The following is a 23,116-nucleotide window of genomic DNA, read 5'->3' as shown; positions in this document are numbered from 1 at the left end:
CCTCGTCAATCTAGAAGTTCAAAGATGTGTGTTAAAGGTCCCATATGATATTATTCCCATGTTTCTACACTATTATGGTGAGAATGGGTCCTTATCAACCCAAAAACAGCTAAATAAACCATCCAGTCAATCCTTCGTATTTTGCGCAGGTCTGTAATCACCTACTGAAATGCGTCTGGAAGAAATCCCTCTCGGCTTGACGTCAAGCCGGGGGAACGTGCACGTGCGTGCGTCCCTGTTTCTGCGCTCTCTTCACCGTCATGGTGACCAAGAAGCTGAGCCGAAAGGCCACGCTCTCCATTTACCGGTCGATCTCCATTCCTACCCTCACCTGCGGTTACAAGCTTTGGGTAGTGACCAAAAGTACAAGGTTGCGGGTACGAGCGGCTGAAATGAGCTTCGGCTGGGCTCTCCATTAGAGACGGGGTGAGACGCTCGGTCATCCGCGAAAAGCGCGGAGTCGAGCCAGATGAGGTGGCTCAGGCATCTTATTTAGGCGTCCGGGGGTCGCCTCCCTGGATGGATGGATGGATGGATGATTCAAAGCATTTTTATTCCGTCCTGAGTTTATTCGCGGATCATCGCGCCGTGTGTGCGTGGGTTCATTGGCAGATCGAGCTGAAACCACACACGCTGTATTAGTTCAGATCTGTAAGATCTTCGTCTTGGTGTGACAAGAAGATGAGGGAGAAGTGTAAAATAAAGCCTTCATGATTCAAAATATTTTTTATTATGTATTTCAAAGTTTTTGTGTGTGCTGAAACGTCGCCTCACGGGTTACCATGGCAGCGTGCATGAGCCCGTGCTCGCTATGAACGTACTTTTGCTTCCGGGTTTAGAGCGTTTCTGGCAGAGCGGGTTGAGACAGAAATGACGGACGCTGTCCTGCAGCATCTGTTTGCTATTTTGACCAAAGACTGGCACAGAAAAGTGTTCAGGAACTGCATTAACTTGTGGAAAAAGGGTATAATATGGGACCTTTAATAACCTGGGGGATGCACCTTAGTGCAAGCATATTTTTTGTTGTTGCATATCTGCTAATGCTCACCTGTATGGATTTGCATTTGTTACGTATAATCCAAAAGATAGAATCAAGTAGAAAAGAAATCCTGAACTGAACCCCTTTCAGTCATCGTGCATGGCACAGTACGGTATACAGAGTTATAACATGGTACCTTCACTCTCAGCGCGGTTCAGCCACATCATTGTGTGTGGCCGATCTATGACAGAGATATAAACAGACAATCTGAGGCAGAGATGGATGAACGGCTGTGCTTGCATTGATACATAAATGCACACATGGACTCACACACCTGCTAGTTTAATAAGTCATAGAAAAAGACACACACAAGTCGAATCCCAAACACCAGTCTGGCTGTTCAAACAAAGATATGAGGACTCTGTTGCCTCACCTGCAGTTGAATACACAACCAAATGAATGTATAGACATATGCGTGGAAGGACTGGACATAATGACCACAGCAATAACCAACTGGCACACGCTCACGGTCCACAGATGAAGAGATCCACAGAACCGACTGTCGGAACAAACGTGAACCAAAAGGGCATCGTAAAACCTGCGTGTGCGCCACATTAACATGGCAAGCAAGTAACCAAGACGGCGAGCGGTGTCAACTGAGATGATTTACTTCTGTGTGTTTGTGAATGGTGGCTCTGTCACAGCAAATGATGAATCGGCCAGGCTGTCTCAAAGCGTTATTTTAGGTGAGAATAAAATCAAACTCACAAGATGAATTCTGCAGATGGAGACGTGCTGAGATAATGAGCACGTTTATCACACAATATCTACTTTAAAGTCATTTGTCTTGCATTAAATGGTGTTCTGCCCCTCACTCTTCACCGAAGCAGGGATGGGGCATGTCCAAATGTCCATCACATCTAGTTTGAGCTCTCCATTAAAACCTTGGAATGATGGGGAATATGAAAATCCCGTCCTTGCTGTTGATAATGATGCATTATAGGGAGTAATAGAACTCACCAGCATGCTCATTAATTTGACACAAACCATAGCCAGACACGTTTATTCATATACATTAAAAATAGAGACCTGCTTTGGGAGTGTACAGTGTGACTCATAGTTCTCCAAAAAATAAAAATAAAAATAACAATCCAAACATATCACTGCCCATGAATGAAATTATAATCAGAATAAATTCTGGTAAGAGAAACTGGCAGGATGCTGGCTATAGACAATATTATCTCAAAGCTGTTAGCTGTAAAAAAATAAAAAATAAAATCATGCCGATGTGTTTTATCTTGCCTGTTGGAACAGCAATAATCAATTTGATGGAAGAAAGGAAAACATGTTGTTTTTCTCTGCCCCTGAGGCAGCAGAAGCACACACACACACACACACACACACACGCACACACCAACACTGCAAACACACAACCCAGACTACATAAATACAAAATGACACAAGCAGTGAGGGCTTGATGGTGACAGTCTAGCAATCTTGTATATCTCTGCTGGAGTGGGGGGTTATTTAATACAGATTTGAGTATCTGCTTTTGCCTAATTTGTATGGACGACCCATTGAAATGTCAGGTTGCAGGGCACGGGGCAAATGCAGTGCTCCATCCAGAAAGGGGGTCCTGTGGGCTTCCAACAGGTCCCCGAGGGGCTACGAATGGATTTAATTTGACTTATTTCACTGCTTGTAATCGCTCAATATAGGAGCATTTATTGTTGAAATGTGTTCTCATTAGAGGTCTCGCCCTCCCTGCTGCTGTCAGACATCCCGTTCAGACAGTTATGCAGTTGTATGGCAGCCAGGATAATGACACTTTCTCTCGGGAAAAGATAATGGTCTGTGGTCCTGTGTGAATCCATCTATCTGAGCAAAAGTTTAGGGCTTGCAGCCTTCCCTTTCATATGAGGGTCTGAAGTATATCAAGCATTCATATAGTGCGTTGGTCGGGGGGGGGAATAACCTTGTGAACTGTTTCGATCCATCGCATCGAGATGACGCACAGACGCACAGCTAATAATGATGCTTGAGCAGAGTGTAACACTCGGGGAGGCTTTGTGACCCGGGTACAACTCATAAACTGCACTGCGGCATCAGCTGCATTAATATCACATAGTCGTTCCCATGTTTCCTTAAATTGATGAATATTTAATTCACACAGAAGCCTTCGGTGCGGATTAAAGGTTCCAACCGGCGCATCGTCCGTCGTATTACACCCGCTGGTCATCGTGCTGCATTATGAATGAAATATTTTAATATAGGTTTCACATAGGATAAAAAAAAAAAGTACTGGATTAATAGGCTGAATCCATCCCACTGCTAAATGATGAGAAAGGCAAAGGCGCGCAATCGCGTCCTTGAATGAATTCAGGGGAAATTGAGACTTACTCACCCCTTTTGAACATTTTTGCAGGCTTAATTGCGCTTCGTCTTCTGTCCTCTGAGAATCATCTATTCCTGTATTCCAGACTTAAAACTTGCGCGCTTCAGTTTTTGAAGTTGATCCACAGCTTGCGCGGTTCCGTCGTGTGAATGGCAGGTGTCCGTTCACTCCTCGGGATTGTCTTGCGGGTCCACCGCGTTGAGTTGCGCCGCAGACCGCCGTGGACGTGATGGACGCTGAAAGCAAACAATAATCTCCGTCGCCACAAAGTCTGACAGACTCCGGCTGGACCGGCGCAATGAAGCAGCAATCACTGCGAGGCAGGCGCGCTAAGAGCATCCCCTCTGTCCGATGTGACGAGAACTCTAGCGTGCGTGCGTGTGTGTGTGTGTGTGTGGTGAGCGCAAACGCACAGCGATACAACCGCTGATAGTCGCATGAATGTGGAGCCTGCAAAATCAACTCTTTAGTCTAAATTCAAGTGCCCGATCTGGAAATCTCCTGTCTGCTTCAGAGGCGTTCAATCATACCCCATCATGTTCGTTAAAATATCTAATTAACGTAAATTATTTTGTTTCAAATTCCGCTTCTGATGTCGGATTATGAACGCAGAGTCCTCAAATCCTCCTTAATAATGAAGACTTTGAAGCTTTCGGCTTCCTTAGAATCCCCTCCTTTATTTAGCTCTCAGCTCCACTCGTAATTGTCACATTTCTCTGATCTTGTCTGTGAAAATTTCACCTGGATCAGATCTCGCTGATGCGCACAAGGAGGGAGAAAGTGTGCCGAACTGTTCAGCCCCCCCCCCCCCAGCCTGTGTCCCTGTCTGGCGCACACTGCTCCCCGACACCAGAGGTCTTTATGATGAATATGACATGACACAACAGGACGGGGCTTAAATGTAACACCAATACCCGAAACAGTTGACAGAGCATGGGGGGGGGGTCCCTTTTCTGCTTTAGGGGACAGCTGTCGTTTAACCTCTGGTGCTGAAAATATACCATCCATCCATTTTCTTCCACTTCCACGGGAGTTACTGGAGCCCATCCCAGCTTGACCGACAACCATTAACGCACACACTCACACAACAGTTTCCACATAAATCAATAAGTTATAGGTGATGGGCTACTGCATCGCTCTCTCTCTCTCTCTCTCACGATACTGTCTTTTTTATTTTTTATTTTTTTTTATTGAAGGAGAATTTCAATTTACAGTATTTTTTAAATCTATTAAATTATAATGTATTAAATCGACTGTGTTAAATCGACCTTCTGAATGAATACATTATTCTAAGTTTTATAAAACTTGCAGTATTTAGTCTACATGTCGGGCTGTGTGAGGCACTGTGACGTAGCCACCGTGTATAAATACAATGTTTTTAGTAACTTTGGTTTAACTGGAATACAACAGTCATGGACGAGTACCAGAATGAACAGTCTGTGTCCGCAGAACAGTCCCGCCAGCTCATCCGACCCTGCGCCATTCGAGACATCGATTACATTGGTATTCGACTTCTCTCGACTGGCGTCTTCAATCGATTGGTTTTGCCTTTGTATTCCCTCACATGTTTTGTGTTTTGTTGAGAAAATATGGCTGCGCCGTCGAGTGAAGTTCGACTCGTTCCTGCCAAAAAGCCGACAGGTAAATAATTGAGTTGACTGAGCAATATTTAGAATAATCGAAATACGTATCTACACTTCAAAACTACCGAAGAGTGTCGTCGTTGCGCGATTCATTCACGATCTTCTGCGTTCGGCGCAGCTATTTGTGGATCAAAGTGATGTTTACATGACATGAGACATTTAAGTGACAAAACGCATTTTTCCCTCGCCACGTACGTTAAATCTAAATTAGTGTGGCGGTTCCCCACGCAGACAGGAGGTCGATGTGAATGAAGGGCTAGTTGATCTCACGGATTATTTAAAATGACTAATCTGGCACGTCTGATTCGTTTTTAGGGAAAGGTTTGGACTGGAACATCACCGCAGTTGTAAAAACACAATAGCTCCCCTCTGGTGACATCATGATGATGATGAATATATTTATTAGATAGAATGTTAGCGTAAAAATACTGTAGCGAGCTCAAGGAGAAGAACCACACTGGAATTGAGCTTGTGCCAACAAGCGCCTTTATTGTGACACAGGACGACTCGACTGCGCATGAATGCTGCGCTGAGGACAGTCAACGCAACACCCCTCTCACTCATGGTGCCAAAAGCACAACCCAGTCACTCCCATGATGCATTGCGCCTCACACACACACAGTGACCGGCCCTCGTGATCGCTACAATACAGTCAAACAGTCGCATGTATTACAGTTAATTAAGTACAGTCAAACATCCTGTCTAAGAGGAGCATTTCAAAAAAGCCCTTGCGGTCTTGCTTCCGTTGAAAGTCCTTCCTAAGGATCATTACAGTACATAAATCAACATTTAACAATACCAATAAAATAAAAATAAATTACTCCACAGATGCAAAATAACAATAAATTAAAAAGACACATAATATGTACAACGTAGGTGGACAAAAAAGGGGGGATTGATCCGGATAGTGTCGTGATGACTATCTCCATTTCTGCCCCCCTGAAAGGTGAAAAGTTGTAGTCATTACAGAAAAGTTAAAATTTTCGGTGATGGAGTCATTTTAATCGATTTTACAGTGTATGTTTATCCTGTAATGAATGAAAAGAATGTTTTCTTCTTGTTAATTGATCATTTGTCACCTGATGACGAAACTGGAAAATTAATGCGGGGACATACTGTTACTGGATTGTTTTGGTTCTCTGTCGATGCGCATCTTTGATGATGAAGCGGTGTTTTCAAAAAATATGACATTATATAGCCATATATAACACAACTTCCATTAACACAGGACTTAATCCGCCATGATTTGACACGATTGCGTCATGTTCGCAATTGTTTTAATCTGGCCAATGCTGTTTCTCTACAAAACGTCTGAAAGGAATACCAACAATAAATATAAAGTTTGTACTTCTGTGAACATTTTAATTTTGGAAAATAATCATATTGATTTAAATTGAATTATAAAACAAAGTGAAACTGGCACCACTCGGCACTCAAAAAGTAGAATCTGATATAAATGATGACATTTTCAGCATGTATTCGTCAATCAAATAGTTTGCCTGTACTTGAGAACTGGTTGGATTATTAAATATGTAATTGCATGAAATTGTCATTGCATTGTTTACATCTCAGTTGTTTCTTCTTCTTTAGTCCGGGGACCACGGCGGGTAGCCAATCAAATTCCAGATGAAATCCTCCAAGACCCTGATTTACAGGAGGCAATCAAAGCTCTTCCTGCAAATTACAACTTTGAGATACACAAGACAGTTTGGAGGGTGAGACAAGCAAATTCTAAGAGAGGTGAGTGCCATTCATTTTTATCATCTAGTTGTACATGGATTAGAATGCATAACAGTCAGTTTATGCCAAGTTAATCAGAGTGATCAAGCTATATGTATAATTGTTTGGTGAAGGTATTTATCCGGCATTGACCGCTTTCTATTATTAGAGGTAATGGCTAGAGTTGGGAGCCGCAGAGCTCAGACTGGCACAATGCAAAGCACATATAATTCTGCACAGTGTTTGTGCCAGAGATTTTAAATTGCACAGCCGAATAGCATTATGGTGAACTGGAAAAGATGCTGGCTGAAGTTACTTGGGATTAAAGGATCTCCATTAATCTCTCTATCTTTTGCGCACCCTGGTTTTACACAAAGGGCATAGTTCCAATTTCTATTCATCCTAAAACCCAAGGATGGATCACAGATTACGCTGTCCCAAAATCTAACCATGACATTACATAGTGCAACATGCCCTATCGTGATCCAAAAGTATGTTTTGCATTTAATGCATCTTAATGCTCTGTTGCACAAATCATTAACACATTTAGTTTGCATGTTTAAATAAGATTACTCCAACTTGAATGTATAAGCACAATGGAGGCACAACATCTCAGACGTCTTTCATCAAGTCTTTAATAAGACAACAGATGAGATGTACAAGGATTCATCCAAAATATCAGTTCGTTAGTGTTTTGATCGACTTTGATGATGCAATTTTGGGAACAGTAATTTTCAAAGTTCACACAAGGTTCGTCCATTGTTATGAAAAATTGAAAACAGAATCACTTCAGGAAAGACCACAAAAGACCACAGATTCAAGACCTGTGTAGAAATCTTTACTTTTTGAGGTTTTGGTGCATCTGTGTTCATGAATTCTAGAAAAACATCTTATTTTCTATAAATGCGGCAACTGTAAACCACTGTGGAAATGTTAAGACCAAGTTTCACTAATGTCTTTAACTTTTACCTATGCAGGACACAAGGGCTTTTTTAAAATGCTCCTCTTAGACAGGGTGTTTGACTGTACTTGTACTGTAATACATACTATTGTTTGAAGTATGGAGTGAATGAACAATGCACATACAATGTAAAGCGTCTTTGAGTATCTAGAAATCTATATAAAATCAATGCATTATTGTCTTGAGTGTGAATGTGGGTCATTTATGTGGGGAAAATTAAATGCAAATTCAGATTGGCTGAGTATAAATATGCAATCAGGATGCAAAATATCGACGACTCAATGGTTAAACATCACAAGGAAAAAGGTCATGAAAATCCTACGACACTTACAGCGATAATAATTGAAACCATTCCCTCTGATGTAAGAGGGGGCGACGGGCTTAAACTTCTCCTCCAATGAGAATCATATTTGAAGTCCTTTAGGTGTGATAAATGTCACAGCAGGAATGGCATTCGGCTTAAAACTGCCAGAATTAAGCATGCAATCGATCAGAAGTGCGGGCTTCTCGTGCAGAGGGCAATTTTTGGGTACGCCCATTTATCTGAATCTATGCCAACATTTTAGAGTTCCTCTGTGCACCATGCCCAACCTCATATCAAGTGAACTCTTCTTTTCATTTCATCCATGCATAGTTTGACTTTTTCTCGTGTTTGGTATTCCCTGTAAAATGTGCCATGGAATCATGTTCCATCAGACACGTTTAAAAAGTCCTTCTCCAATGTAAATGACAAAAAGTGCAATAGGTCAGTTGTTCCTGCCTTGAATGGAAATATGCAGATGGGGTGCCGTGATGATTGGAATCACAATGTCCCCGTGGAGATGTGTGGTTTACACAAAGCTTTCTGGCTTTGCTTTTTCATTGTGTGATGTTGTTTTTTTTCTTTATTAGAGCTTGCCATCTCTTTGAACTCAGAGGGCATCGCTCACCTTACTACCTGTCTTTCTCTGTTCTTCTTCGTGTCCATCTGTTTCTTTTTCAGCCAACTGCTCTTCAGTCTTGCGTGATGTGCTTTTAAAGTAGAAGACTAAAGTACATGGAAAACAATTTGAGCTGAATTTGAGCTGCCCCCACACTTTCTTTTCCTCAGTTTTAAAAATAGTCAAAAATAGTTTGTTGTTATGCCAAATAATAATCATTTTTTCTTCATTAATAAATACAAAATGACCCCTCCAGTAAGCAGTCAAAGATTGGCTCATTTTCATTTGTCTGAACACTGTGTTCCTTTGAAAGAGACCAGGGCTGTAGTGAGAGAGCTGACCATCAATATTTGGTCCTTACAGATCACAGTTAGTGGATTCATCACTTTTAAAAGCAGTTGAAAAAAGAAAACAAAAAGTATAATATACATATATTTATTTGAAACTGATGAAATGGCATCTGGGTTCGATTAAATCTACTCAGTGATTTTTATTTTACGTTCACCATCCCCATTGCTCATCTCAGAGAATGCAAGAGAAGCATTAGCGCCTTCATACCACTTTTGTGATTTTGTCACATCTAACTTCAGGTGCGATGCCTTCACACGTTTAATCTAATACTGGATCAACCCTGCATTAACCCTGCATCACTCCAGAAACCCCTGACATCCTCCAAATCCCATTTTGAGAAATGGTGGTATTGGTCCTACTTAGATACAGAGTGCACCTCCAAAGTTGACGAGGCTTCTCATCCTCGTGTGCAAACATGCAATCAGAACAACACTTCCCACCTCCAGCATCTGACTCATCTTTTTACTGAGGGCGTCAGATGGAGAAAGCTCTTTGCTTCTGTCAGATGTGGCAGAGGTGTGTACCGAAACATTTCTCCATTAATAAACTTGCCCTTTTCTACCTAATTACCTGTCTCTTACCTGTCTGAGGGCTTGTCGAACCCTTAACCTTTCATCCATGAGAAATGCTTGTGCTCCTCCTCTTCAGGCTGCCCCATCTATGATTCCATTTTATCACCAGCATCCCTGTAATTGTTTCAAACCTTGACAAATCAAAATCAAACCTTCAAATCCGAAGTGTCTTCTGATTGGTTTTATTATTTATTGAAGCAGGTCATTGCAGAGTTTCAGATAAAATGTCATACCATGCATCTGACTCCATGGCTTTGACTTCATATCGAATTTGGAGACATCTAATAACGCCACGTTTGAGATCGCCTCAGATCTACATGGGAAATAATACATAGACCATTCTTCCAGGTTGATACACAGGCCCAATCCCAATCCACTCATTACCTTTATCACCTCCTAGCCCTAACCCTCCATTGTCCTCACTCACCTGCAGGGGTATGGCATCCCAGATCTTGATTGGTTGGCTACACAGCCTTGAAAGTTGATCTTTCTGAAAATGTTTCTAGGGGTCACTATGTTGTCTCCATTAATCCCAAACGGTCAACACTGAGCAGCAGAACCCCTCTATTTGAAGCAAATGTAATGCAACTGCTCATGAAAAAAAACTAATCATTGAAGTAATCTGTTGGGAGTAAAATATTTCTATTGAAATTTCATGTTTTAGTCTTGTACATTGTAAATATATTTATCTGTATTTACAAAAAAGGATTTGATTTACATTGTTTTTTTGCCCTAAAGTCACCATGAATACAATATGTAAAAGAAATCCTCCATCACCAGTCTTGATAAACACCTTTTCAAACGGCCAAATGATCTTGATGTGAGTTAAACAGTGTTCATATGTCTCATACTTATTGAATTATATATATTAGATATTTACAGTTTGGTAGAAACTGAAATTAAAATTCACAGAATCTAAATTTCCAAACATTTCCTGCACTCAAGGAAAACAATCCACACTCGTTCTGGTTTTGAAATTATTGCTACAACAACTCTGTTTCAATGATTATATGAAACTTAAGTGAAAAAGCTAAGACAAGTCGGTGAAAACATGTACAACTCATCAAAAAGTGAATGAAGCTCTCCGCATTGTCAAAACGTTACAGTAGTTTAAATTAATAAAGATTCCTCGTAGAGTGCAGAGTGTGAATGTATGAGAGTCCATCTCTGTCTGTCCTCACTGGGACCGCTTTCAACATGTCGGCTTGGTTTTCTCATATTATGCCTAACAGTGCACTTAAATGCATTTCAGGGAGCATTCAATGTGAGGAATAGGCGAGGCAGTAACACAATCTTGATTTTTATTCGGTTGGCACTGCCTCATTTTACAGTTTAATCTGAGTTCTGTGACCCTGCATTTCAAAGCAGGACACAAAATTGCATCTGTCCGGTCATAAACCTTCTCAGATTACTGCCAAACAGTTCAATGGAAAAGGGTTATGAACACAGTGTAAAATGAAAAATGTAACATTAATAGACAGTGCAGAACCGAATTGAGATTCGTTTATCATCCTCCCAGTTTTACCACTCAAGTTATGTGAATCCTGCGTGCTCAGATGCTGCCATTTCTTTTCTGTCCTATTTTACTGAATGAAAAAGTGTGGACTTGTCCATCGGTTGTCCAATAGTGTGATATCTAGTTGTAGTGAATGTGGTTTATTTAACTTATAACAAAAGAGAGGGATTCATAATGCGAGGCTACCCGTGGGGAATTTATTGATTCTTCTTGTAATCCTGCTCGATTGATCGTTCGATGGTCTTAATCAGCTTTATGGACAAAATCGAAATTATAGTACAATAACAACAACATATATGCATTTGGAGAATTTTTGACTTTCTTGTGCTTTGTTCGGCTGTGAGAGGTCAAGAGCAAGGAGCTCATCCTAAATCAGGTTTTATTCATAAATTTATAATCAAAACTGTTTAAGTCTATTTGATGGTCCATTTAATTTTTGAGCAACATTTGTAATGAGAAAAGCACGCAGAGAGCGCAAACTTCCGTCAAGCAGCTCAATCCCACCCTAATTAGATTTACACCGTCCACATGGTGATCTGGATCTTCATCAAAAGGTTCTAAATTGTTCTTGGTATCTTTATACACCAACCATGAAAAGTAAAACGGAATCGGAGTTGATGTGATTTTTTAATCTGTAAATGGAGTTTTCAAATCATCAGTCAATAATCAACTGAGATATTGAGGAACACATTTTGAAGCACTATTGACTGCAATGTTAGCAAAAATTTCAAAGTGATCCAGAATGCAGGATCTCTTGTGAATCATCACCAACATGTAATCAACTGCTCCTGGTAACATTCCCAAAGGTTCCTGACAACTTAATCAAGATCGGACCGCAGCCTTTTGAGTTATGTTGCTAAACAAACCAACGCCGGCAAAAACATAACCTCTATCGCGGAGGTATAAAGAATATTTTGATCCAAAGAAAGAGGACGGAATACTCGTTACCCACTTGAGAAAAAAAAAATCTTGCTCATTCATGAATCAAATCCAGCAGAGCATACAGCTCTACATAAATTCTACAGTTGTCTTTTGCCTTATTCTCTTAAAAAGATCCACGCGTCATTAATTGCAGTCGGGGTGCAGTTTAAACAAGAGGCAAAGAGAGTTTCCAGGCCTGTTGCGAAAACACGTCTGTTTATTGATGCAGATCGAGTCTGAAGGCACGAATGAACAACTTCGTAAAAATTCTGTCCCAAGTTCTTCTCATCGGTTTGTCCCAGCTGGTGTCACGCATCAGCACATCACCGGGGCCCCGTGTTGCCAACACGCAGCATCAGCAGCGGGACGTCTGCGTGTTAATTGATTTCAGCTTCATAGCAGCCCCTTCACTTCGTCCACATTCGACGAGACGGACGTATTAGACATGATCTTGTGGTAAGCTGTGGAAGGAGAGTGTTTGTGTGCATTCGACTTCTGAAGAGAGGGAAAGTGTGACTCAGAGCCAGTGGCAGGCATGACAGGAGAAAGGGAGAGTTGAATGCCTCTCTGCAGCCCACGTGCTCTGGAGATAAACCTGTAGTGATTGGTTTTGACTATATTTCCAACCGCCTGTCACTCGCTAAAATAAACCAACAGTACAACCACGGCGGAGGGGAAATTTCACTGAAAAGTCACTTTTTGCTGTCAGCTCTGAAGCAGCAACGGAGGCTATTTATAGCCGTGCTGTCCAGGGTTTATTAAATAACGTGTTTCTATCTCTAGCGCACTTATCTTTGCTCTTTGTTTTCTTCCAATCTGCCCAGTGGCTCTGCAGCTTCCGGAGGGCCTGCAGATGTTTGCCTGCATCATCGCTGATATCGTTGAGAGGTGAGGTGGAGGAAATGTTTTTAATTCAAGTCATTATGTCTGCATTTGTTGTGCATCTGCGCTCAATGACAGCCTCTGCAATGTTTCCCTCCCTCCTTCCCTCTGCGCTGCAGATTTAATTTGCTTCACGCATAATGGTTCGTCTTTCACACTACACTGTGGTTTGGCCGATACCGCATTAAATAAAATGCAATTTTGTGGTTGTTGAACAGAAACACGCATAAATATATAAAATAAAGGCTGCTGTGAACTACAAGAAAAAGAACGGGTCTGTTTTCCTATTTTTACTTCACCTTCAGCCGGCCTCTGCTTTTAAGGAACGCTCTGCCAAGTGTTTTCTCAAAGCAAATGGCCTGCTATCATTTAACTCCCAGAGTAGTGTCTTTTCAAATGTGTTTAGTCAACAGTAACCTGATAAGAAGACGGAGACGTTGAAGAATGGAGCGCTTGGCGCTGCCGTAAGCGCTTCAAGCTCAGCGGATGTTTTATTTCAGACAGCAATCTTGAATGACATGATTGTTGTCTGTCGCATTGTGCTATTCACACGCATACACATTTATTTGCCAATCAAATTCACAAACTACCGCTCTTTCTTGAGAGGTTGTTTCTCCTGAAACGACAATTATTTTTGTGTTTTCTGCCCCCCCCCCGTCTCAGTGTTTTGTTCCTCTTTTCTCCAGCTATTTTTGCTTCATATCGCTCTGTTTTTCCTCTCATGCTGCTTCTCTTTTCTCATCTCAAGAAAGCGGATCGAGTGCCGTTTTGATGATGTGGTCTGGTCGTATCGTTCCTGCCGCTATCAGAGCTACCCAGCTACGTGGCTTTTAAACTGCTCGCCCATTCAGTTCACATTTATATGTTTGAATTCTCACTGAGCATTGTGGAATCTGGCCCCCATCTCTTATAATGAGAGCAATTAGGAGATCCTAATAGCTTTGCTCACTGTCTCTATACATCGCTCATCCCTCATCATCTTTCACCCTTCATCCTTGCTCACACTTCCCACCCTGACTCGCTGAGAAGATGGTTCTGACACTTTCCCTTCTGTACCTCCTTCATATACATTTTCCCAGAAGCTATGCTACTTATTTCTGTGCCGTCTAATGACATTTATTTGCAGTTTTTTCTAGATTTAACATATCCTTGAATCCCGGATGAACATGCTGAACATCGTGAGTCTTGTGCACAGAGTATATCATTTGAATGGCACCAGCTAAGCTTCAGTAAGTCAGCCTGTGTAAAATATCTCAGTGATGGTTTATTGGAAATTTGCAATTGCTGGCGGCTCTAACATTTTGGTGACAAATGTAACTGCGAAGATCTTTGGCATATAGAAATGATGGAGTCAGATGAGGCACAGAATACCGCTGTCGAAGAGTAAAACAAGGGCTTGTGAAGCAGATGAGATTTCACACAGATTATCTAATCCATATTTACTTTGACGGTATACAAAATACAAGACAAACTGTAATGTCACCAGTAATCCCTATTTGCAGAGGAGAAGTGTATGTACACATCTAAAGCTGTGATGTCACACAGTCAGTCTGCAAACAGCAAGAGATGATGACAACAGTCGGGGACGTCCCGATCACGTCTTGATTAATTTCCCTTAACATTTGAAAGCTCCTTTGAAGCCCAACCTCAGACTTAAATTTGCCTTTATCAAATATATAGATCTCACACAGAAATAACGTCTGTAGCCTCATTTTGCACAAACTACATCATACAAATAATGAAGTTCTATATTCTAAAGTATTAAATTTAGCAGTGATATTAAGGACAATTAAAGCGGGAGAAAGCAACTCATGCAGTGAACTAAATAGGAAACCACTCTGCTGGGATTTGTTGATCTACAAAACACTCATCATTGTGCAGTGCTTTTGAAATGATACTCCATTTTCCCATACAATACAATCTTTGTCTGCATACAAGCAGAGCCCAGAGAGCTTTACGATGCAATACCAGCGTAGCTGTCATTAAGACCAGCGTAGCTGCAACACAGGCTGAAGCAGAGAAACACAGAAGAGTGAAACAAAGCAATTACATGTTTTTCATCATCTTTGTTGGAGCAGCTCTGATCCAGTAAAATATGGCTGTATCAGCACTGATGTGAGAATTGGGATCGACTCAGGACATCTATAGTAATAATGGGATACATATTTCAATAAATGATTCATTTTTTGGTCTAATTTGCTTCAGACGATCAGAGACGGTGCTAGACAATACACTCATTAGTACAGGCTTGCTGTGTGTGTGTCCACAGACCATACTGTAGAGGTTGTTTTTAAAAATCTAAATTATATCCATAGGTTTGGAAGCTGCATTGTGCATCGAAGCCCAAAAAAGCCGGCATGTTACTCCACTAAAGGTGCTCCATTGCACCACCTCAGAGTTGGACTTATTCATTCAGGGGCTTGACCCGCGTGAAACAACCAGGTTCTGGATGGTTAATCTTCCCCTAGATTAAATTGCTTGTTCAAGAGAAGCCTGTTTGTCCTACTGAGAAACATGTCATTTCTAGTTTAAAACTAGAAAAGCACCGCCGAGCAGCTCATTCCCCTCATAATTGGACTTACACCGTCCACATGGTGCTGATCTGGGTCATTACCAAAAGGTTCAAAATTTTTCTTGGCTTTTTTATACACCAACCATGAAAAGTTCATGTGTATTTTTTAGCAAATTTTCAATGTTAAAATAGAATGATCAGTAAATGGGAAAATTCAGATCGCGACAGTATCGGCATTCCGGATCTGATCCGGTTGAAATTATGTGGTAAAATTGACCTCCCCCACCCTACATGACTATGTCAGAGTCCATAAAATTCAGTCAATAACAGACAAATGAACCATCCAACCAACCAACACTGACGAAAGCATAACGTCATCAGCGGAGGTAATGAAACAAACATACTCTACTACCCAGTTCACCTGAAGGTAAAGTAGCTAAACTGATGAAAACGTGGCCAAAGTACGTACAGGTCCGACTATGGGTCTATCATAGGACCGCAGGCTTGAGACTGGTTCAGAAGGCAGCTGACTTTGTGTCACACGTCTGACTGTTGGACACCAGAGGTTTCATCTATCACTAAACTCGGTCCCTCCCACGCAGGAGACAGGTCCGAGCTCCATATCCAAAGTTCTGGGGCTGAAAAGGCTAAGCTGGCGTCAGAGTAAAGAGCTTGCCTTCACAATGTTTACATAACAAGGGAAAAACACTGTTTTGAAGAAAGTGGGGGGAAATAAGATGATAGATGTATCTATATGCAGCCTCAAACGGACGCTGTTTCTGAAACTGTTGCATTCTCAGTTCTTAAAATTGAACAGGTTTCCAAATGTATGGTGTACAGCAGATTATATTGATGGCGTAGCAGATTAATTGTTGAAAACGTAGCCAAAGGACGCACTGGTCCGACTATGGGTCTATCATCGGACAGGAGACGGGGCTGAACTCCATATCCAGCTCGGGATGAAAAGGCTAAGCTGGCGTCAGAGTAAGGAGCGTTCATGGGAGTGGCTGCCGAGTCTTAATGGGGACAAGCCACTTTAGATTATGGCCTTGCAACAGAGCCTTTACTTGTACGTTTAAAAACATATACAGTATGCAATGTGACGGGCACAGCATTGCTCTTTTAAGCATTAGCTGTCTTTCTAGTGTGTTTCATCCCAACAAACAGTGGAAATGCATATTTCGGGACTCATATCTCAAAACTATCAAATACATTTTCATTTCAAAGCTCCTTAAAAATGTCATTGACTGTACAAATCAGAGTGAGCAATAAGATGAATTAGACAAATTAAAATCGAACAAATTAAACTGATTTTAACCATGGATAACCCACGGGGTCAAATTTTGCTGCTGTTGATTGCTGCTATCCAAAGGGTAAGAAATGGGTTCTTGGGTTCTCCAGGGTTAAAGGGTTTTAAATTTCAAACCACTTTTTGAACAGAGATCCTGCAGTGCTGCAGCAAAGAACCCATTATAACGGAACAAAACAAAATGAAACAAGGCCATAATATTCCGGTATTTTATTTTTAGAGTCTGGCATTTCAGAAGAAAAAGTGCAGTGACAGTGTAACTCAACAGCCGCTATAATGGCGTTCTCTTGTTCTGTCATCTCACCTTTTTTATATCAACATTGATTTGACCGGCACAATCCCCACTTTAAATTAGGTGCAGCATTGCCCCCGCAGTCTGCATTTCTACGTGTTGGAATTGTGCTGTAGTTTTCCCACCCAACAAGAATAAACTGGGCACTATATTTTATGTTGGTTAATATTACATTTTTAATCGGTTTAATTTTTTTTTATTACCATTAATACCAGAAGCATTTTTTTATTATTATATCAATGTACAGAAATGCAGCTAATGTATTCCCTCCCCTCCCCACAACTATATCAATCTTACCCCCTCTACCCTGACACAGAACCCTGGGAAAATACGAGTTCAGGTGCTCCAATAAGGTGGGTTTTATTTGATGGATAACTTAGATACAGTATATGCATTTACTAGACCACTACATATTTTTTCTATAATTCTTTTTTTCTTAACATACAAATGCCCCTATCCATCATAATTCGGGTCATCCATCACGCAATACAGATTACAGAAACCCGAGTGCTTTCCGATGTGAGCCCACGATGCTTTGAAGGAGAATGGTGTGTGCTGCTTAAATCGCGCGTCGCCTTGTGTAAAACAACATTCCATTTAGTATGACGCACATCCTCCTTTATCTCATTGTCTTTTTGCCTTATTCCCTTACTTTTATCATGTTGTCATCGGAATGAAAAGACTTATGAACTTTATTCTCAAAAGAGAAAAGGCTTTTGAGAATAAAACAAAGTGGTAACTTGGTGCAGGCAGGAAATGATGGATGTGCTGTCACCGTACCATATGCTTTATTGCCTTTGATGGTAAGCCAGCTGTCTTCTTCTAGCTTTGAAAAAACACTTTTATGAACTTACTTCAGTATTTACGGCTACTACTTTTGTGACAGTGAAGAAATATGATCAGACTGTCAGAAGGCATGTCCTAATCCTGAGGACAGCAGTAGCATTTAATGTTCGCGATCCAAAAACATCCTTTGGCATTGTCATGGAGATATAGGCTGCAACTTAATCAGATGTTTCACACTCTGATGTGTGGATGCTGATTTACAAATTTGCTGAGCACACCTTGTCCAAGGTTCCCTTTTGGATCAACCATAAAACAGTAGTGAAAAATGAAATGTTCCCGTCTCTGAGAGAAAGACAGTGCTTTGACTTTTAAATATTCAAACAAGACTGTGTCGATGTATGAAATGCTCTATTGTTTTAGTGGGTTTTTTTTCTAATATACAGTACCTATGTAAACCAGCTAAAATGGCATGCAAAATAATTATAATAAAGTAAATGAAACAGAAATAGAAGTTGAACTTATTATGAAACAATATATTCTTCCAATCTCGTCACAATTGATTTAAAGAGGTGCTTTAGGCAACAAATTCATTCATGTGATCAACAGGAAAAAGGAAAGGAAGGTGGTCCTTTAAAATATATTAAAAGTCTGGGTGTTTTAAGTAATTAAGGGAATGAATAGATCATTGCATCTTACACCTTATTTTGTGCCCATGGTTTATAAACCATGCATATGGAAGAAAACATTGGACACGCCCTAAAAGAGACCATGTGTTCTTGGATCTTTTAGAGTTTTTTTATTTAGATGTAAATAGTTGAAATTGATACGTTATCAGGGTCCATTTGCATTGGTGCTCCTGTCTGATTGTTCTCACTCTGACCCATGTCATGTTGTGCAGAGATCGAAACAATTGTTTTTTATTCTGGAACAATTCAGGAAGAGTCAGGTATTAAAGGCATGTTGATTATGACTTTTTACAGTCCTGTAACACTCATTCTCGGCCAGTGTTGTACGGCGACTACATTAAAACCATTGTTCAAGACTTGCCTAGTTTTTGGGATATTTAAAACATACTGTACATGCTGAGAATGGGTGTCAATCAGAGACCCTTCTCATCCATCCAAGGCACATTAGTGCCCTCCATTCTGGAACAGACTCGTATTAAATGTAGAGACGAACCAAACATCAGTTGTCCTGAGGCGGTTGAGCTGCGTAAATGTGACAATATCCATTGTTTAGCAAAAAAGAAGCATAAATCAATTTATGTTATTCTCTGTGTATTTTGTAGTACCACAAATCACATTGAGTACACGAAGAAGCTCTTAGCGATGTCAAGTCTTTATTGACATCTAAAAGAAAAGAAGACAAATGCACTGATCTCGATGCAATGTCTTTGTTTAATGTCGGCCTCTCTCTGCCATCGTACTCCAAAGGATTCTAAGTGCTTAATCCTTAAATCAACATTCTCATTCTAAAACACTGAACAGGCATTGAGGGCCCGTAATCCCTCATCACTTTAATCCAAGAGACCTGCCATGTTCTTAATGAATCACTTTTAGTGTCTGACATGTTAATGCTGCCTGTGCTTATTTATTAGGATTGAGATTTTGATATACTAGCAGTTTGATTCTCATTGTATTGCCTTTGCAGTCTCTTGTCGACATGCATCAACCAAAGCAAATTCCAATGATCCTTTATTGAAATGTAATAAACAAAAATGGCACGCTGCTGAGGGCACATCTCTAGAGTCCAAACTATTTCGCTCGCCAGACCACTTAACGTTTTGTGGAAATCAATTTTGTACTTTTTACATAACAAGGGGAAAAACAGCGTCTTAAGCAAAGATGAAGAAAGTGGGGGGGGTAACACAATACTAATACTGTATCTATGTGTAGCCTCAAACAGTTGCTGTTTCTGAAACTTATGAAATTTTGACTGGTCTAATTCTAAAAATGCATGTGTTCAACACTCTCTGCAATAGTGAAAATGTGTAAAGACAAATGTTAGAAAGATTTGTGACCACCAACAACATGACTGCCAGAACAAGAGCAGGATTCAGTCCACTCTGAGCTGGACTGCTGCCATGGAGGCTGTTGATTTTGAGAAGCTCTTTGTTCAGCCTTCTGGAGGAGTTCTTTGGCTGCATGTGTGATTCAACAAAACGCATGATGGAAGACAGTCACTTGCTGCTCCCATTGGCAGCATGGCCCCTCAACGCCTCAAGTAACCGTCATTTTAGATGCAGTTTGCTGTTAAATTAAGGTGCAGGCATTGTGAACCTCCAGGGCCTTCACTGTAGCTTTTTTTTTTTATAAATCAGAATTAAATTGCCGATATATTCCACATGGCAGACTGAATCATTTCTGTGAGAACAGTAGCCACAGCCTCCGGTGGCAAATGTCACCTCTGCCTTTAGGAAGGATCCTTGTAGAAGCCTCCAACGCCTTCTCGCCCTCACCTATTCAGTCTAACTAAGCAAGGGAATGTGTCTGTCCGCAATATGCATGTCCATATGCATGCACTTTTCCCCACATATGAGCACCATGGATCTCTGTGTGCTGACTCCAACATCCCTTCTCCTCTCGAGCTGTAATAGGTTCTCATATAAGAGGCACCCATATATAAGGTCCCAGCTCTCACGCAGAGCTGTGCTGCCTAATTATCTCTGCTGCCAGGCAGAGGGTTCTTGTGCACCCAGTCACGTCAACAGTATCTCATCTTCTTGCAACCACATGTAAGCCCTGTGGTAGCCTGTCTCCTGCTGTCCACCCAGACAGAAGGAAAGACACGGAGAAAAGCTTGAAGGCTAAATGACAGAGGAGACAGTTTTATCTTCCTGACTTTGAATATTGAAATACAACACGCATATCTATATTTCTACAAAGAAAGCTTACGTGTTTAGATATGGTGTAGGATTAAACCTTTGACCTGACATCAGTGCCTTCTCAGGTGAATCTGATTTTGGTGACAGGAGTGTAAAGTGAATCCGCCACAACTGGCTCAGAGGACCAGAAGTATCCGCTGGTTCTGTCTTTGCTAATCACATATCATCTAGTGGGCATCATGTCGAGGCATACGGGAAATTCTGATACATGCTGAGACTGTGTAATACAATATCTTGGCAGATAACACCTTGGTAATTGCTCAGGCTGCCACAGAAATGCAATGGATTCCCTCTTGAGATGCAGAAAGCAATAGTTGTAGCTTTGGCTGTAATTTGCACACAACTGGTACACATCCAAGTTGTGTCGCTTCTTAATGACTCCCAGATGAAATGTGAATTATTGAGATAAACTGGGGAAACGCAGAAGAAGCTGATCATTTATAAAGTAATGATACAAACGCATTCCCTCTTCTCCACATTGTGGTGATGAGATAATCAATGCTGAGTCCTGAAGGTCATGGTTCTTTTCTTCTTCTTCCTCTGTTCAGTCTCCAGCACAACCAGTAAAATCGAGCCGGACTCATTCTCATTTTTAATGACATGGTCGCAGGCATATGCCTGTGCAAAGACACAAATTGGCCTTGTACAATGTAGAAATGGGAAAGAGTAAAGATGAGTTAATAGAATTAGGAGGTTTACTTCATAGGAACACAGAGAATGGCAATATGGTATTTCACGCTATCCTGTCACACATCATTAGATGCTATAAAGTGAACATAATGCCTGACTAGAATTATTTTGTTTTGATGGTGATGAGGAAAATCAAAATCAGGTTCTAAGGTGAAAATACTTTTTTTTTGTTGCTAGAAAGGAAGGACAACTTAATCTCCAAGACTAACTTCGTTCGATTCATCAAACAAGAAAATCCTGATAAGTAGGCGGTGTCAAAAAATTAAGTGATGGAAATTATCACAGGGAGCATAAAAGAGGACGGACCTGAGCAGCTTGAGAAAATGAAGAGAGCGTGGCAGGAGACAGAGGGATGGGTGAAAGAGGTGATTAATGAATTTGGCTGCCCCAATTCAAGAGAAAGAGGCTCAATCATTACTTTCTAGGGTTGGCTCTATCAAAAGGATTGATACAAAGACACTAACACACTTGATGAAACTTTTTTTTTCTGCAAAAGTCGGAACAGTTGAGATTTTACAACAGACATTGTGTATTTGTTTTTCTCAGGTCGAAGGTTTGCATGGCTGCAATGGAAAGCTTATACCCCATACTTCTTTGCACGAGAGTTGAACACTTGACTCAGAGAGTAAATGGCAGTTGTTGGGTTTTTATTTCTCCAGCATCAGTCCGTCCAGCTACACATCAACCAGACACACTGTACTGATAAAGACGAATAGCTGAACATCCTCTTTTAATCTTTTTCACGTGATATGGTGATCACGCATCTTAAGTTACGTGCATATAAGGAGGAACAATAGCATGCATTTTAACTGCCATTTCTGGCCTTCTGTGTGGGATTGGATTGCAGCTCTCTTGAGCACGCACACTCTGCTACTCAGTGCCTTTTGCAGCCCTATCTTGATAAGGCGGTAGGCTTTTCTATACTCCATGTAGCAAGCTTTTGAATAAATGCCATGACAAATAGATGCGACACACGCACAGAAATAGCAGTAATGATTTTGTTTTTTCAGGGAGTTAAAGGATTATCTATTGGCATTAGTGAAAACATAGATACTGAACATCAATCTGACTCACATCTCTGTTCCTCTGCACGAGTGGATTGCAGTAAAAGGGACATGATTTTCAAGGGATTTCATCTCCAGATTTCATCTGGGGAAGTTGGGATAGGAGTCTCCCTACATCTTTGTTATGTACTCATTTTGACCAACAGGCAAGGAGAGACACGGAATGGAAGAGATGTGCTGAGAAAATGGAACAGGAGATCATTTAATCCTTCCATCCAGCACCTCTGGCCAAAATAATGTTTGGAGGGCAGTACTTTGTCAGGATATTTATTATGTGACGTGTGCAGAAAGCCGATATCAGATTTAATAATATTACAAAACCGACAACAAACGGCTCATCTGTCTGACATGGTCGGTCCTCCGCTTATTATCATCATCATCATCATCATCCTCCCTCTCCTCTCGCTTTACTTCCATCTTTTTACCATATTTCTCTCTTAATCTTGTGTATGTAGAAAACAATAAAATCACAATCAATTTACGCAACTCATTTACTAAAGCTATTTGTTTTTCCTAAATGAAAGTCATTAAAGGACATAATAAGGACAGGTCATGTCCATTTTGCTAGCCTGTCATTTTTGGGAGAAGCGTCTGCAGCCAGAACAATCTTCTCTGCCTCTTGCCAAAACCCAATCACAGACACACAATGGGATGATAGGGCTTATGTCTGAAATGTAGCAGAATGAAAGTTGAGCTATTTCTAAATGTGGGAAATAATTC

General features: G+C 40.9%; 1 protein-coding gene across 1 annotated transcript in view; it reads left to right on the top strand.

Moving 5' to 3' along the window:
- Positions 1-4,938: 4,938 nt before the first annotated feature.
- dph1 (diphthamide biosynthesis 1) overlaps positions 4,939-23,116 on the top strand; it is a 43,696-nt gene continuing 25,518 nt past the window's right edge. Inside the window, exons 1-3 of the mRNA XM_068745403.1 lie at positions 4,939-5,015; positions 6,608-6,757; positions 12,802-12,865. Coding sequence (XP_068601504.1) covers positions 4,964-5,015; positions 6,608-6,757; positions 12,802-12,865 — 266 coding nt within the window. The 5' untranslated portion in view covers positions 4,939-4,963. The remainder of the gene's footprint in view (positions 5,016-6,607; positions 6,758-12,801; positions 12,866-23,116) is intronic.

This window comes from Brachionichthys hirsutus, chromosome 11 (assembly GCF_040956055.1).
Source record: "Brachionichthys hirsutus isolate HB-005 chromosome 11, CSIRO-AGI_Bhir_v1, whole genome shotgun sequence".
Classification (NCBI taxonomy): Eukaryota; Metazoa; Chordata; class Actinopteri; order Lophiiformes; family Brachionichthyidae; genus Brachionichthys; species Brachionichthys hirsutus.
Note: the sequence above shows the minus strand (reverse complement) of the source record. Positions and strands in the feature narration are given on the sequence as shown.